Here is a 16,182-nt window from a genome sequence, read left to right as displayed (position 1 = left end):
AGCTTTCGGATTATTAGCCACAAATTATGCATCTATTGATTTTAGTTACTGTATGCATCTACTCATTCTTATCATAGTCATGCATCTACTGTATGCTGCATATCTATGATGATGGGATGAATTAGAGGCACAATGATTAGTGATATCAATATAAATGGATGTATTTCCTTACCATGTCCACAATAGATAGAACTTTGGGTACAGATCGTGCTGATGGTCAAGGTTCGAAAACATTTCAAGAAAATACTAATGAGGAGGTTGACATTGAGGTTGATTCTGCTACCGTTGGAGAATCACTCGATATGAGTGTTGAAGAAGCTAATGCTATGGCAGATTTGGTGGCCCGAAAAAAACGAAAGGAGACAACATCTTCCTCAAGTTCTCTAGGATCAAAGAAGAAAGCGTCATCGACTAAGGTCATATCTGATTGTGTGCAACGAATGAGTACTGATTTTAGTGACTATCTAATGGTGGAAAAGAATAAGTCTGAGCTTGTTGTGGAGCAGAAAAAGCTTGATATAGAGCAGAAAAAGCTTCTTATAGAAGAGAAGAAGCTTATTATAGAAAAGCAAAAAAAGATGAACCCTCAAGAAATATTAGCCGAGTTGAAGACGATTGTTTTGGATGAGACGCAGTTGATCAAGGCTCTCGATTTGATGATGCACGATGACATATTATTCGATACATTTGTGGGTATACCGGTAGAGTTGAAGTACAGGTGGCTTAAAGCGCAACTTGATAAGTGACTTCAATTTGAACTTTATTTGAATTTAATATGTTGTATTTAATCTAGGAGACTTTGTCTATGAAGAATAGTACCTTTGAATTTATTGTTGAAACCTTAGTAGTAGAAGTACCTCTTTTTATTGTTGTTCTTTTACCACTCAATCTTAGTAGTACCTCTTTTTATTGTACCTCTTTTTATTCCATGATTTTTAGATTCCTATATTTATATATAGTATCTTAGATTACAAAATTAATCATTTTGCTTCGATTATTATATATAGTATTACGTACTGACATTATTTATATTTAGCTTTAGAAGATAAGAAAAAAAAATGATCTATTAATTTAATTTATGCTGAAAATTGAATCTAATCCTATCCGAACTTACCAAAAATCTGAATCTGAAAAATTAAAAATCCGAAATTATATATTAAAAAAAAATAAAATCTAATAGCATGAAAATCCAAATATGTCACATTTGAGAATGATATAAAATTTTATGAAATATTGTTAAATGGGTGCAATGACAACTAGAATTAATATGATAACCATATAATTCAATCTAGACCACACAATCAAAAAACTACTCCCTCCGTCCTACGTTAGGAGTCCCGGTTGAGTTGAGCACATGTTTTAAAAAAGTGTTTAGAATGTGTGATAAATAAATGTTATAGTGGATGTTGGAACTCACTTTTAATTGAGTGTATAATAAATAAATGTTGTAGTGAATGTTGAGACCCACTTTTAACACTTTTTTACTTATTTTGTAGGCATTTTTTATTAGTTTATTCCAACCGAGACTCCTAAAGGAGGACGCCCGAAATTGATAAACTGGGAGTATTATTTTTTGGATTTTATAAGGGTATTTTAGTCAATGCATAGATAAAAATGGTGGATAATTGACGTGTAGCATTGCATAATCATTTTCTCTCCCCTCAAAATTATCTTAAAACCTTAAATTACAATAACTCTCTCAATTAATATTAGTTTTTACAAAATTTATAGAGTATTAGTTTAAAGATAATTTAACGATGATAATAAATGTAGATTGTCTCATTAAACACTATATTGCAATGTAAGGATGTAATCAAATGCAAACTCTAAATATTATACAAACTCCAAACTATAATCTGAACCGTTGAAAATGTTAACAGATGACAAAATTATATCAAGAGAAAATGTCACACACAATGTCAACGGATGATGTTGTGTTGAAACTGTGTCGACATTTTCTGTCGATATTTTCTAATGGTCCAAATGGTAGTTTGGAGTTTGTACCATATATAGGTTTGCATTGTAACACTACCCTTGCAATGCATGATCAAAAAATTAATCATATAATATAGTTTTCAAATAATAATGTATAGTAAATAAGTCCATATAGTCCTATTTTCGGGCCGAAGAAAAATATTACTCCTATATATTACTCGTACACAACATATTATACTCACTAGTCACTATCTTTATGCACTACGTCATAACATATTATCCTCAATATCTATACACTACTCCGAGCATATAAAATGACCATTTCATTATATTATTTGAAATTGCACCAATCATCTAAAGAAATATACTAGTGACACCACGAATTCAAGCAAGAGATTCAAAATCTTAGGATATCTATGATAGTATTATACCATTGTAATCTAAAGAAGCTAAACTATATATCTACAAAAGTTGTTACAGAGTTACAAGAGTAAGGTTACAAAACGACGGGGCGTGACCCAGATCTTATTGCCTTTCATCTAACAAACTACGGCTAGATCCCTTCTCCGTCAACGGATTGTAGCTAGAGTTAGGTTTTGGCAATTTGCTAGCCAGCAAGATTGTTAGCTTGCTGGCAATCGTGAATATGATTACTGCTATCTCATCAATCTTCTCCTCGTATTGTTCGTACACGAAGCACATACTGAACACAAAGATCAAAGCTGCAATTGATTGACCACGAAGAGAAATCATTAAAGGATATCAAAAATTGAAACCAGGTCAAGCGCGTATGATCAAAAGAAATAGCAATGCTGTCCGTGACGTACCAAGACCAATGGCGTGGACCAAGTACTGGGAAACAATCCACTTGAAAACATACATGAAAGATGCAACCTGTAATCAACAGAAAACAAATTAAAGCTATCTACATTTAACATTAGCGATTGGTTACACTGGACATGATAAAAATGACCCAAGCAATGTGTGCCTCAGCAGTTAGGTGAGCAACTTCCACCCCCACGAACAATCAAATATAAAAAAATCAACATGTGCAATTTAGGAACAGAGGACGCTCTTATATTAAAGGCATGTTACCAAATGCTTATTCAAGAAAGTATATTGATTGGAAAAAACACATCTACCATCTGAGTCTTTGCAAAGGGACTGAATTTTCACCATTTTGGACTTATACAAACCATTTCAAATTAGGACAAGTTCAGTAAATACATACCTTAAAAAAGATAAGCCAATCTTCTCCTTGAGCCAATGACTTGATCAGGCACTCCACCTTATCCCACATACATTTCATCGCGAAGAAAAAGCTTCTCACTTTATCTTCTGAGATTTCAAAACACGATGGTGGTAATCTAAGAACTGTGGATCCATATCTGTAGAGCATGTGTTATAAATAACTGACCATGATTTCAATTAAAAAAATGATATTGAAATTACGCGATATATTCACTCAGTGATAATAGTGCTGAGTATTTTGTTTTGTTTGTAGAAAAAATTGTAACCTGCCAATCAATCAGATGCAGTTGTTTAATTCAGAAAAAAGTCCAAACCCAGAGTACGATAATGAACATGTGTAGACATTGCTATGGCATTATATGGAAGAATAAACATCATTAATCTTCGCAGCAAAAACAACCTCATATCCAAGAGAAGAAACTAGCAGCGAGATATCTGACAAGCAAAGAGGATAGTTACATCAAACTTACCCAGACAACTGTAGAACATGGTGCCCACAAAGTAATATGATGGTTAGCAGCAGTAGTTGGGCAAGAGATGAAACAAAAGTATTCCCAGACAGGAAAAACCAATGATACATAAAACCAAGCAATGCAAAACTTAAAAAGGTCTTCCTCTCATCACGCCACAGCAAAATATCAGCAACTGCAGCAAAATAGCACAGGGTCACCAACGTGACAGAGATTATAAAAAAAATTTACACATCTCTTTCCGCAATACCTAATTGCATCCCATACAGAGAATGTGGCATCTATCCAAAAGCGTGTGGGCGCTTTGTTGTTTAGGGGTGGGGGGGGGGGGAGTTAAGATACTTCAGTTTATAGAGGGAAAGGAAAGGCTTATGCTATCCATTAAGCTAAAGATTCAAGTAACACATTATTTTAAATGATAAGAGACAGTGCAGTTGAATTAGCAAGGCCACTGATTTAACAGGGACTTCTGTTCCAAACATCATCTAATTGAATTGACAAATTGAAGAAACCTAAAAGTCAAGAACAAAATATATGACTGCTTTGTAATACCATGGGCCGGGAAATAAAACCAACCTTGTCCACCGCCTAACAGCTTTTCTATTTTTGATGGTTCATCGCTGCATCTGTATCTCATAAAAATTGGCTCTATGGCCACGTCGGAGAATGAATCAACAGTTAGTGTCATCGCTTCCTGTGACAAACAACAGTCCCCACTTTAAGGCATTTATTTGGTGATCAACCTACTCAAACTTGGGATGTGTACTTCCGAAGCTACTGGACAAGTACATTGGTGGCATAGATTGTTAAACAGGAAATCTTCATTCTAGGAACCATATTTCAGAAGCAAGAAAAACTGTACACAATAGCAGACAAAGATCTATATTCTGAAATATAAGCGTCAATAAACATTTTGTAGATGTAAGATGCACTGATGCAATGAAAAATAAAAGAGTTGACAAAATTGAGTGACTTAAAACATAGCAGTTTAAATTCAAAATGTTCGACCTGACTTTAGTTCTTTAAAGATAAAATACCAGCCCATCCCAAATTCTCACAACTACTTGCTTAGATATAGAATCAATGGACTTAGTCTAGCTCTATAGATAGATGAACATGTAATAAGTTCTGAATTTGTAACATTAGGGGGACCAAATGTTTAATTTTTACCATGTTCATTTTGTAAGTGTATTGATATATAGGATCCAAAAACACCCTCAGAGACTTGTATGGGGCCATTCATTTCTCAAGACAACCAGCTAGCATTAGTATTTGATATATCTATCTCGATACACATATACTCATAGCTATTCACAGCCAAGTCATCAGTCATCATTATAGAGAAGAGTCGACAAGAGTTGAACATGGAATAACTTGATTATCCTGTTGACGAAATTATTAGTGGGACAGTGGGACTTGCAAGTACACCTTGCAAAGCAATATTCTTTGAGCAAGTTGTAAAATTCATCCTACTTTTCCCTACTTCAGTTGGGGACTACTTCATCAACTCATCTAGATAAGACCAAACCAACCTTCACAAGTTCGAAAATTAAAACTTTCAATATTATTTGAGCAACAAAGCTAGTATATAGCTCTTCTAGGTACATCAAAAGCGAGTATGAAAAGCGAATTTTCTTATTACAAATTATAGTAGGAGATGTTTCTAAAGAGAGAATGGAAAATGTTACCTTCAGGGAAACAACTGGTGAGTAATTAATATGTTTCTGAGCAGCAAGACAACTAAATGTCCTCGTGCATGAAGCTAACTTGTAAATAGAGATAGAAGAATCAAGCTTTTTGAAGTCTGACTTCCGATGAAGCAATTTTATTAAAGAAAATATGTGTTCAGCTACGAGAGGTGGAATATTAAAGAAAGGCCTGCAACCAGATAAGTAAAATGCTATAGATCAAACAATAAGAACATTCATCCCAACTGCAGGCCAATAAATCAACATTGCAACACAAGTGATATGAAACCATCAGCACAAGAGGTTGTCCATATATCGCTACAAGCAAACACCTGCAGTTTAACTTTCTAGTTATGAAAAGTGGGGGACGGGAAAAAGGTATAAATATATGGTGGAGGCTAGAGGACTTCGGTTTCTGCCAGTTAGCAGAAAAAGGAAAGGGAAGTAGGAATGCAAAAGGTATGAAACTGATTACTTGTGAGAAAGTTATTAACTGAAAAGGTTTCATTCATCAGGAAACTAGACATTTCATATCAAAGGGAAGTTTTTGTCCAAGAAAACTTGCTCAATAACAACATTAAATATTCAAAGCCAACTGATTAAAGATTAGACCATCTAATTGTTTCATCCACCAAAGACTACTTCTCTTATGATGGTCATATTTTCTGATAAATTAATTCATAAGGTCTAACAGCCATTCTCCCTGCTCAGAATCTTCAAGAGTTTAGACAAAACCCTCAATGCATCTATGAGACTTGTGAAGAACTTAAGAAGAGAGGAACCATTTTGGGAAGTTTGTAGCATCTAGTATTCAATGAGAGAATAGTACCTCGGGTGCCCCAAACGATCAAGGAAAAGAAATGCAAATTCCCGAAACTTCATTGGCTCCAGATTTGTTATAAAGAAGGCCTGAAATATATATCAGCACAAAACACTATTTCACAACAAATGAGAGTGATTAATCATTGACAGAACAAAGAAGGGCTCAAATTTTGAAGATACCTTTCCAGACACAGTATCAATCCGAGCACTTAGAGATTCTTCAGCACAGATATGAGCATGAGCAACATTATCAACATATGTCAAGTCCGACACATTGTTTCCACTTCCTATAATAAACTGAAATGAGAAAGCCTATTACTAATTCCAAAAAGTACATACCTAACTCAATTAATAATATAGAACGCGCAATAGGGAAATAGCAGAGAAAGATGCTATGATTTGTACTTTTTCCAATATAATGATCAAAGCATGCAACTGATCATTCAGTAGTCAATCATCAAGAGAAACACGTGGCATCTACTCAATGCAGAACAAAACAGTGTTTGGAAGATAAATTAATATCTTTTGCAAAATCTTTGTGAGATAGTAATGTAGCTTCCGCACCTTATCCCAATTGGATTTTGCCATATTCACCAGCAAGGGTATGAGTTGCGGGTCTCCAGGTCCAAACACGTTGCAAGGACGAAGCGCACAAGTTAAGAGGTCGTCAGCACCATTTGCAGACAAGATCAGCGCCTCAGCTTGAGTCCTAAGGTCAGCAACCATATCCCAGAACTGCAGCATATGTTCGCGACAAATGTGACTAAGAGAGAGAGGGAGAGTAGAAGAGAGAGACAAGGAGTTTCGCTAAGACACATACTTGCCCAGAATATGGCAAGGATTCATCTCCACCATGTATGTCATGTACATCATCGAAAACTACATCAGCAGAACTGTTGTATATTAGCCGTTTTACTCCACATTCTCGACAAGCCATCACTACATTCTTAGCACCTGAAGAATTGTGACATATTTAAGGATTAGTACAAGATGAAATGCCAGTAGACCGCATAATTATTTCATTACATGGAAAATGAGAAATTACCTTGAACGATTACTTTGTAGCAAAGATAAAAATCTTGGGGAAATATATCCATAGAGTCAGTAAAAAATACAACCGATACTCCTCTCAAAGCTGCACATATATGACAAGGTGTTACTAAGCATCAACAGAAGAGCATTTAGTGTTCTGTCTTTTCAAAATTACAAAGAGGCCTTAACATAAGAAAATGTCTAATGAGATGAAGAACAAAACTGAGCGAAATCAAGAAGAACTAAAGAATAGAATGAACCACAGAATCACAGACAAGGCAGAACTGCATAGACAATTAGTTTCCAAACTCACTGTTGGAAATGAATAAAAGCAATAAGTAGTTGTTTCTTCCAATGACGAGACTATTAAGTATCTTGTTAGTCATTCTCACAGACATAGTGCTGCAGCTTGGGAAGGTTTTAGTGAACAAAATTCTCTCTAGAGATTGCTTTCTATCAAGATTGTAATATTCAAGTGGAATGTAGAAGTACAGTAGATTCATCTTCCCCAACAAAAAAGCTCCAAATTAAACGGTATAACTGTACAATCCATATTCATCTATTAGATAAACTGAATTCCTAGTATCTTCTGCTGAATTTTCGAAACCTTCAACACGTATCCATTCAAACTCCAAATACAATCATTAAACTGAACCTTCGACGAGCATTACGAATCAATCATATTATAGAAACACGCAACTTCAATTGAAGCTGAGAATGAGTACCTTCCACGATTTGGGATTTATCCCGCACATCAACCTGGAAATAAGCGGCGCGGCCGGAGGCGATCGCATCGGTCAGGAGCGGCTCTGTAGGCTTGAGCTCCGGAGACTTGTGAGAATCGGCGACTCGGACGATCCAATTGCCGAGTTTGAGCAGGCGCTCCACCAATGCGCGGCCGATAAATCCCCGGCCGCCCAAAACGACGCAGGTTTTCGAGTGTTTGTCCGTCGAATCACCGATTTCTTTCGGCATTTTCGAAGAATCGGCCGCGGATGAATCGAGAATCGGAGTGGAATAGAATGGGAGAGAGATGAGAGAGAGGTGAATGGAGGGGTGGGGGAGGAATGGATCTTGTGTGGTAGGCTCCACCGGAATCAAGTGGTCGGTCGACTGGACTTAATTTTTTATTCGACTTTTTCCTTTTTGTATTATCTGCAAATTGGATTTGATTATATCGTATTTGCTAAATCTTTATTGTCTGTGCCTTGTTGGGAATTTTCTTTGTGCAATATTTATAGTTAACAAAATTTGTTACATTGATAGAAAAAATGGCTACTTTTTAAATAGTATATTTACTTTTTATAATAATTTAAGTTCCATAAAATCTAGAGTAATAATCTACAACAATTTGAAATCATTGTTTTCATGAAATTTGTACATAAAGTCATTCTTAAATATCATCCCACAATGAAAAAAAATGTGTATTAAGAGAGAAGATTTTGGTTTGATGATTATATTTTCCTATGATTTTGATTGGTTGGTTTCATTGGAATATTAAATTACGTAGCAAAAAAGTTTCAAGTTTGGTGAACAAATTCAACAAATCATGTCATAGTATTTACTTTTAGACCCATTTTACCTACTTTTCATTTGCCTTTTCCAGTATATTCCTTTGCGTAGAAGATTTCAGTAACCTTTCCAGCATAGATTCCATTTTCTTTTTCCTCCGGTAGAAAAAGGGGCATTATTTTTTACTCTTCAGTTTTAAATTATAATGATATCAATAAGAAATTTAATTTTAATTTTCAGACTCGTTGATCTTCAATAGAGTTAAGTAATATATTTAATATAAAAAAAGAAAGAGTTAAGTTTATTTTCCAAAGTTACACACCACCAACTCAGAGGGGCAAAAGAGAAACCCCATATTTCATCATTTGATAAAAACAGAGAATTCTTGCCTTCCAAACAAAGCAAAGTTCGATCAGAGCTTGGGATCCAACAACACACTGTAAAGGGCCTACCTTATACATACATTACTCTGTCCATGTCACCACTTTCTTTCTCCAACAATGCCACAGTATGAGTCGCCTACACTCCACGAATCGAGTTTTAGCAGACTTCTAGAAAAGTCAGTGTTGCTGGTAATATACCTCCCTCCAGTCTCCTCATCGACTCTAGAAGTTGTCCTTGGCTTGACGGATGGCGGCTAGCACCTCTGCATCATCTGCAGACTCGGGTATTTTGAGTGACTTCCGAATTTCCACACTTGATGTACGAAGAAACGGGTTACACAGCTTTTCGTTTCCTAATGAGGTTGGGATCTGGTGCACATAAGAATATCAGACAGATTCTTGACAGACAATTTAGAGAGAAACCATGCTGCCAGTGAAAAAGATTTGAAAGTAATCGGAAAAGGGAGTAAATATGTCTCAGAGAAACTAAAACTCCACGGCTCTAATCAGATTAACAATCTTGTCCCTCTGCCTTAAAGTAACCTACCAAATCAATTTTCTAGTGCGGCTATGCTATAATATAGAGTTCATGGCGTTATACTGGAAAATTTTGTACACGATTCAATAAACTGAAGAGTATGTGCATTGACAAAGGTAAAAAATATGATAAAAAAAAACTCGCAAAAAGAAAAACATAGCAAAGTATCCACCAGTGTTTTCATAGAAAACTTAAGGTAAATAATAAGGCTACAGGAAATACCGTTGGGAGGCCCTTATTACGGAGGTGAGCTATGAGGGAAGCATACGACTTCAACTCCTCATTTTGAGGTTCTATAGATAGGGCGAACTTTGAATTACTCTGTTCAACATGTCACGCCAATAGTCACAAGAAGCAATTAGTTTGAGAAAATCATGGGGCACAGATATATAAGAAGGGCACTCAAGCCTAAAAATTAGGACTGCCTTTGTATCTTGGGCTAATCATAAAAGATTTGAAGTTAACTTACCAATGTGTATTCATGACCACAGTAAATATTTGTGTCATCTGGCAGCGCCACAATCTTCCGCAAGGAAGATAGCATCTATTTAAGAAGCAATGCACAGGATGCCGGTCAGATATGTATCACTAATGGCACTTGGACGCAAGTTGATAAAGGCAAAAAGATGTGAACACTGAACGGTAAATGAAACAATATTGTAACCTTACAAGAAAGGTAAGTCATCATAATTACCTGCGCGGGAGTCCCTTCAAAGAGTTTACCACATGATAAACTGAACAAAGTGTCTCCAGTGAAAATTGACTTCGATCCAGGAAAGTAAAAACTTATATGACCTGATTGCAGAGAACATTAATAGGTAAGGCAACATCGTGAAAATAATGCCTGCTTGTACTTGAGAACAAATAAAACAGAAAGAAATGCCAACACCTCCTTTTCAATCCTCAACATACTTAGTGATTGAGTTAAAACAGTACATAGCACAATACCCACTAGGAACAAAAACTGCAAATGACTATATCCAAACATAATACATGCATTCTTTAGCTTTATAATAATTTTATGGGAGGGCTCAAAACAAAGACCTAGATATGTCACTAATTAAATAAAACGGGCAACTCAGAAAAAACTTTACAGCTGATATACTTCAACTAACGACACATGATCCTAACGAGTGAAGCATTTAAGTCTAACCTTTAGTGTGGCCAGGGGTCTCCATCACAAGCACCTCATGGCTTGCAAACTTCCATTTGTCTCCATCATTCAGAGCTATGTCAATGCCAGGAATTCTCTCCTTGTCTAGACCAGAACCAATCACCTACACAAAATATATAGAGGTGGCTCTGATATACTTCATGAAAGAATGATAATCAAGAAAATACTAGCATATAGGTAACACATATTCACCCTTATAACTGATTATTAAAAGTAATAACTAGTGACAAATTCTAAGATAGAACATTCTATATAAAAGTAGTAAAAAAAATCACCTCTGGGAGTTGGTTGCTAAATGCTACTTTGACTATCATGCATGGTAAGATTTTCAGGGCCAGTAAATAGCTTATTAAGAACAGATCCACTTATATAGACACACTTGAACAAGTAGATTAAGTTATTTAGGGATCTTAGTTTCCCACCTATCATTTCGTTTATCAAGATCCACACTATATTTTTCATAAAATCCTATTGGAGGATGAGATAACCCAGTTTTGCATTGCAGATGTAGGCAAAAATTCTGAAGCATCCCAGAATTTACAAAAGGTGTATAAGAACCAAAAGTCACATTTGTAATAATGCCAAAAAACATCCTACCCAGACAATTGATAGGTTATAATCAGCTGAGTTACAATCGATAGGTAATAATAGAATGTGTTTGATTTGATAGGCATCCATCTTATGCGATTTTATTATGTATTTGTATGATACTTGGTTGTTCATTTTGATGGTCAAATGCTACCAAAGGTGGAGTGTGTCATACCTTTGCACCATACCTTTCTTTTAAGTCCAGGTTGCCACCAGTATGATCATAATGATGATGAGTGTTGAGTATGTAATTCAAATTCCAATTTTTCCTGTTCAATGCATCTATGATAGGAACGGCTTCCGAAGGATCAACCACTCCAACAGTTCCAGTGTCCATATCATGTAAAAGATAAGCATAATTGTCTTGAAGACAAGGTACCTATGAGAAATGAATAATAAGGAGTAAGTTATCAACAATTGTTTAAGCTTTCCCTGGTATATAAAAATTAAAAACACATCACACTTAGTTGCCAAAAGTGCATACAAACAGGTTCTTTCTATGTCTCTTGAAATTGATTTGAGGTCAAAAACAGAGACAAATGCAACACTGCCCTCAGCTTACCCACCCCTCGAAAGCAATAAGGTCAAAATCATATGGTCAGTGCTGGGCAAAACACAATCTCTTCCTAATATATCATGAAATGAGCCAACTATTATTATTTAATCATAGATTGTACTAAAACTTCAGACACCATACTCACCAGTTCAATTTGCAAGCTGTTTGACATATTTGTGATACTGCAAAAATTTGAGACTCCTCCAACTGTCCGGCTAACACTGCGTAGGGTTTTGAATGGCATTGAAAAAAGCCTCATAAATCCATACAAAAGATTCTTTCTAAGGCAAAGTTGTCCCATTCCGGGCCACACACATAGCTCCTTCTGAAATGACAATACAACAAACTGATTTAGGTAAATCAAAGGAAACGCCATTTGGTTGTATTACAGGGCAAAGGGGTCAGAGAAGATGATTTTGAAATTTGAAACCACAATTAGAGTTTAAAAACCAACTACAATTGCATTCAATTACCTAAACAACATACAAAAGAAGAATCCAAATGAGGCCCAAAGCTTAGTAGTCATTAATATCCAAACCAAAAATATTAAAGACAAGCTTCAGATATACAATCAAACGCATACTTCTAATACCAATAGGCACAGCCATCTTGAGTGGCAAAACAGTTAATTCACAAATCAAACTTGATAACTAAGACAAAAGAATGGGAAAAGGATCAAATATCATGAACTAGTGAATGAATCTAAAATCATACTAAACACATGCAAAATTGAGAACTCATTTCACTTACAAAGGTCAGAAATGCATAAGCATGATATTCAAACACAAATATCAGAATGGCTGCCTACACTAAAACTCAAATAATGATAAAATAGCAAGCAAAAAATGGTAAAAATGATACAACAATCAACCAAAGATCTAGTCCTCCAGCTTACGAATCATCATAATTTACCAAACAACGGGGTTAAACATTACGCGAACACAATGATCAATCACACTACCTAAGAATGAGTATTCACTTCACTACACATGAACAGAAATACATCATCAATCATCATAGTCATTCCTCTCAGCTAAACGCCAAAACAATAAACAATAAACAATAAACAAATAAACAAGCAAACAATAAAAAATTGAAAGAAATCGGAATCACTGATTAAAGAATCTTCCAGTAAAACTCCCAACCGACAATTTTCTCACAGTTACGAAAACGTAAAACACGAATCACATTCACAATTCTCCATCCATTAAACGATCCCCACATAAGCACATAATCAGCGAACAATTGAACGTAAATGAACTAGATCGCAGCGGTTTCCCTCGATTAAAAACCTAAAACAAAAGGAGAAAACTTATAGCTCAAATCCCCAAACACATCTCGCCATTTCGTTTCCGAATTTGAATACAGTGTGAACCATAAGCCCCAAATAAGAGTCACAATCATAAACATTTGAAAACAATACACAATTAAGGGGAATTTGAAACTGAAACAAAACAAAAATTGAGAAGGAAAAAGGAAGAGACCCTGGGCCTGGAGTGAGGGAAGGACGCCATGGCCTTGGGTACAGCTCTGCAGAGGATCATCTGCATCTTCTAGTCATGACACAGTCGCCTTTTCTAGCTTTTTGGTGAGTGGTAGGAGAGAGAAACGACGCGGATATCACACCCACACTCAAACGCACCGCACAACCAACAATAATTACACTTACTTTCTTTAAACTTTAAACCATAAATATTTTCCAGGAGAGAGAGAGAGAGAAACAGAGGTGAATCTGATCTTATATATATTTGAATTTTATTTCATTATTTGGAGATACAAGCCTTATTTATCTTTCAAAAAAATAAAGTTGTGAATTTCATTTACATTATGAAATGTAGAAAATGTTATACAGTCGATGATATACTTTGATAGTGATGTATAGAATCAAAAATATCATCAATATCGTTTCAAATATGAGTAATAATATTGTTGTACATATGATCGTATCGATAGGTGTATATAACAACAATTTAAGTATACCACAGCAAATTTGATTTACAAAATAGTAGTAATAAAATGATGGAAGTAACTTAATTTGAAGAGTAAATTATAATTATCATTTTTTTCATACTAGTTATTTTAATAAAGGATTACCATTTATTACTAGTATAGTATGTGAGAAAAGAGAAAGTATACAAAAATAATAATAATAATAATAATAATAACTTTTTTTGGCAAAAAAATGATACAATTATTTTGGCATAGCTCAAAAGAAATACAATTCGACTATCTTGAGACAAAGAGAGAAAATTTATTTGATTATTGTTTTTCAAGATTTTAGTATTTCAAAATATTTGTATTTATAATTCTTTTAATATAGAGTTTTTTTTTATCATTATTAGTGTTTTGATTGTGCTTTTTTTATCATTATTAATCTTTTGATATATTTAGTAGTATAATTTTATTTATTGTTATCGGTACTCTTTTAGCTTTTAATATAAATAAATCTAAAATAAATTTATGTCAGCAAATCATACAAATTAACAATATTTTATAACAAGCAATTAACCAAATCCACGGCAAATATATAATAACTTAGATCATAGAGATTTAAAACTTGTTTGAGAAATCAACTTCTTTACATTTTCCTATTATTCGCTCCGTTCCATGGTAGTGGACTCATTTCATTTTTTACTCATTTTAAAAAATAATAATTAAAATGGAGAAAAGGTAAATCAAAAGAGAAGATAATTTAGATAAAACTCTTATTTACCTTATTTTGTTACTTACTTTACTTTCTCTTCATTTTAACTATTTATTATCATTTTCTCAAAACAAGTGCAGAAAATGAAATGACTTAACTACCGCGAAACGGAGGGAGTATTATATAATGGCGGTTGTGTGTAATATTTTTTCACCAATAATCATGTTTCATAATCTCAATGCATATATAGGGGTGTCAAAATGGATATTGGGTATTAGATACCCGATATCCAAACCCAAAATATCAGGTAATTGGATATCCGATACCTAATTTTTCGGGTTTCGGGATCGGGTTCGGGTATATGATTTTTGGATTATTTGGTATCAGGTAACCCGATACCCGATCGGGTATACCCAAATTACCCGAATTACCCGATTTTCTAATTTTATTTTAAAATTTAATCAATTATTTATTTATTCTACTATTATTATAAAAATTAAATAATTAAATTTTAGTAGTTTTTTTTCTCTTAACTTCGAACTACTTTAAGTTTGTATTAAAATTCGAACTACAAGTTGTATTTTCTAAAAGTTTGTAGTTAATTTTCTTTAAAAAATAATTAAAATAAAATAAAATAAAATTTCAAAATTGGGACTGGATACCCGAGTCAGGTATTCGGGTACCGAAATAATTTTCGGATCGGGCATCGGGTATTAGAATTTAAGAAATTCGGGATCAAGTATCACGGGTACCCAATTTTTTGACAGGCCTATGTGTAGATTAAAAGTATGCATAGATGTATATAGATATACTTTATAGTAAGTTTTTCATTATTTACAAAGCCTCTAAAATCCATGTAAAATAAATTTTTAGTGGATTTATTGTAAGTCCCTAAATTTATATTTTATTGAGAACATTGAGGACCTAAAACGAAAAAATGAAAATATTTGTGACATTGGGTTAAACCATTGTTTTAGATACAAAAAAAAAGGAAGCAAAATTATAGTGAAAACATATTATTTGGTAAATGCATAGGCTTGATGAATAATATGTGCAATAAAATGCATCGAGTAAAGAGAATGTGGGGTTATTAATTTGACAGCTATTGGAATTTGTTGGCCACCTACTAACTACAACTGTATTTTTAATTTTTGGTCTCCTACTTGGATTACTCCTATTTTCTTTTCAAATTTATGAGTTGACAAGTCACAAAGAGAGTGTTATATACATAAGAAAAGTGCTTTAAATAAGAGTTGAAATTTTGGTATATAATTAAACTTTGATGTGCAGTTGTATTATAGTTGTAATATTAATTTATTGAAAATGATAATTCCAGGAAGAACGACCCTGCGAAAACGAAACTTAGGTCGATTTAAATAGAAATTACGTAGTTATGAAAATATAAATATTTATGTGATGTCATGATCAAAATCAATTGTATTTATTGGTTGGCTAATAGACACTCAATTCTAAAACCTTATCTTTCTAGATACGAATTCAGGGTATTTATACATCGAATATACGTTTTCATTTAAACAAAAAATATTTGTATAGTAAATACAGATTGCGACTAGCTTTTTCTCTACTCA

At 34.1% G+C, this 16,182-nt stretch overlaps 2 protein-coding genes across 2 annotated transcripts; both read right to left on the bottom strand.

The window, feature by feature from the left end:
• Nucleotides 1-2,290: 2,290 nt before the first annotated feature.
• LOC125216741 (3beta-hydroxysteroid-dehydrogenase/decarboxylase) lies at nt 2,291-8,252 on the bottom strand. Its single transcript, XM_048118511.1, has 12 exons — nt 7,924-8,252; nt 7,212-7,301; nt 6,987-7,120; nt 6,731-6,901; nt 6,347-6,463; nt 6,174-6,253; nt 5,345-5,534; nt 4,233-4,350; nt 3,657-3,831; nt 3,167-3,323; nt 2,763-2,829; nt 2,291-2,657 (listed from the first exon to the last, which is right to left on the bottom strand). Exons 1-12 carry the CDS (start codon nt 8,171-8,173, stop codon nt 2,461-2,463), a joined length of 1,746 nt encoding a protein of 581 aa, XP_047974468.1. The 5' UTR covers nt 8,174-8,252; the 3' UTR covers nt 2,291-2,460.
• A 787-nt stretch (nt 8,253-9,039) lies between these two features.
• LOC125216753 (probable hydroxyacylglutathione hydrolase 2, chloroplastic) lies at nt 9,040-13,636 on the bottom strand. Its single transcript, XM_048118521.1, has 8 exons — nt 13,434-13,636; nt 12,095-12,274; nt 11,569-11,772; nt 10,785-10,908; nt 10,326-10,426; nt 10,101-10,175; nt 9,854-9,952; nt 9,040-9,462 (listed from the first exon to the last, which is right to left on the bottom strand). Exons 1-8 carry the CDS (start codon nt 13,497-13,499, stop codon nt 9,316-9,318), a joined length of 996 nt encoding a protein of 331 aa, XP_047974478.1. The 5' UTR covers nt 13,500-13,636; the 3' UTR covers nt 9,040-9,315.
• Nucleotides 13,637-16,182: the final 2,546 nt, after the last annotated feature.

Source organism: Salvia hispanica, chromosome 1 (genome assembly GCF_023119035.1).
Source record: "Salvia hispanica cultivar TCC Black 2014 chromosome 1, UniMelb_Shisp_WGS_1.0, whole genome shotgun sequence".
NCBI classification, from domain to species: domain Eukaryota; kingdom Viridiplantae; phylum Streptophyta; class Magnoliopsida; order Lamiales; family Lamiaceae; genus Salvia; species Salvia hispanica.
Note: the sequence above shows the minus strand (reverse complement) of the source record. Positions and strands in the feature narration are given on the sequence as shown.

Coding starts and splice junctions, on each gene's coding strand:
- LOC125216741 (XM_048118511.1), bottom strand. CDS start 8,173: ATGCCGAAAGAAATCGGTGATTCGACGGACAAACACTCGAAAACCTGC. Junction 6,464..6,730: donor CAAAATCCAATTGGGATAAG/GTGCGGAAGCTA, acceptor TTCTCATTTCAG/TTTATTATAGGAAGTGGAAA. Junction 3,832..4,232: donor GCTGTTAGGCGGTGGACAAG/GTTGGTTTTATT, acceptor ATTTTGCTGCAG/TTGCTGATATTTTGCTGTGG.
- LOC125216753 (XM_048118521.1), bottom strand. CDS start 13,499: ATGCAGATGATCCTCTGCAGAGCTGTACCCAAGGCCATGGCGTCCTTC. Junction 10,909..11,568: donor AAGAAAGGTATGGTGCAAAG/GTATGACACACT, acceptor TATTTTGTGTAG/GTGATTGGTTCTGGTCTAGA. Junction 10,176..10,325: donor TTGAAGGGACTCCCGCGCAG/GTAATTATGATG, acceptor CTTCTTAAATAG/ATGCTATCTTCCTTGCGGAA.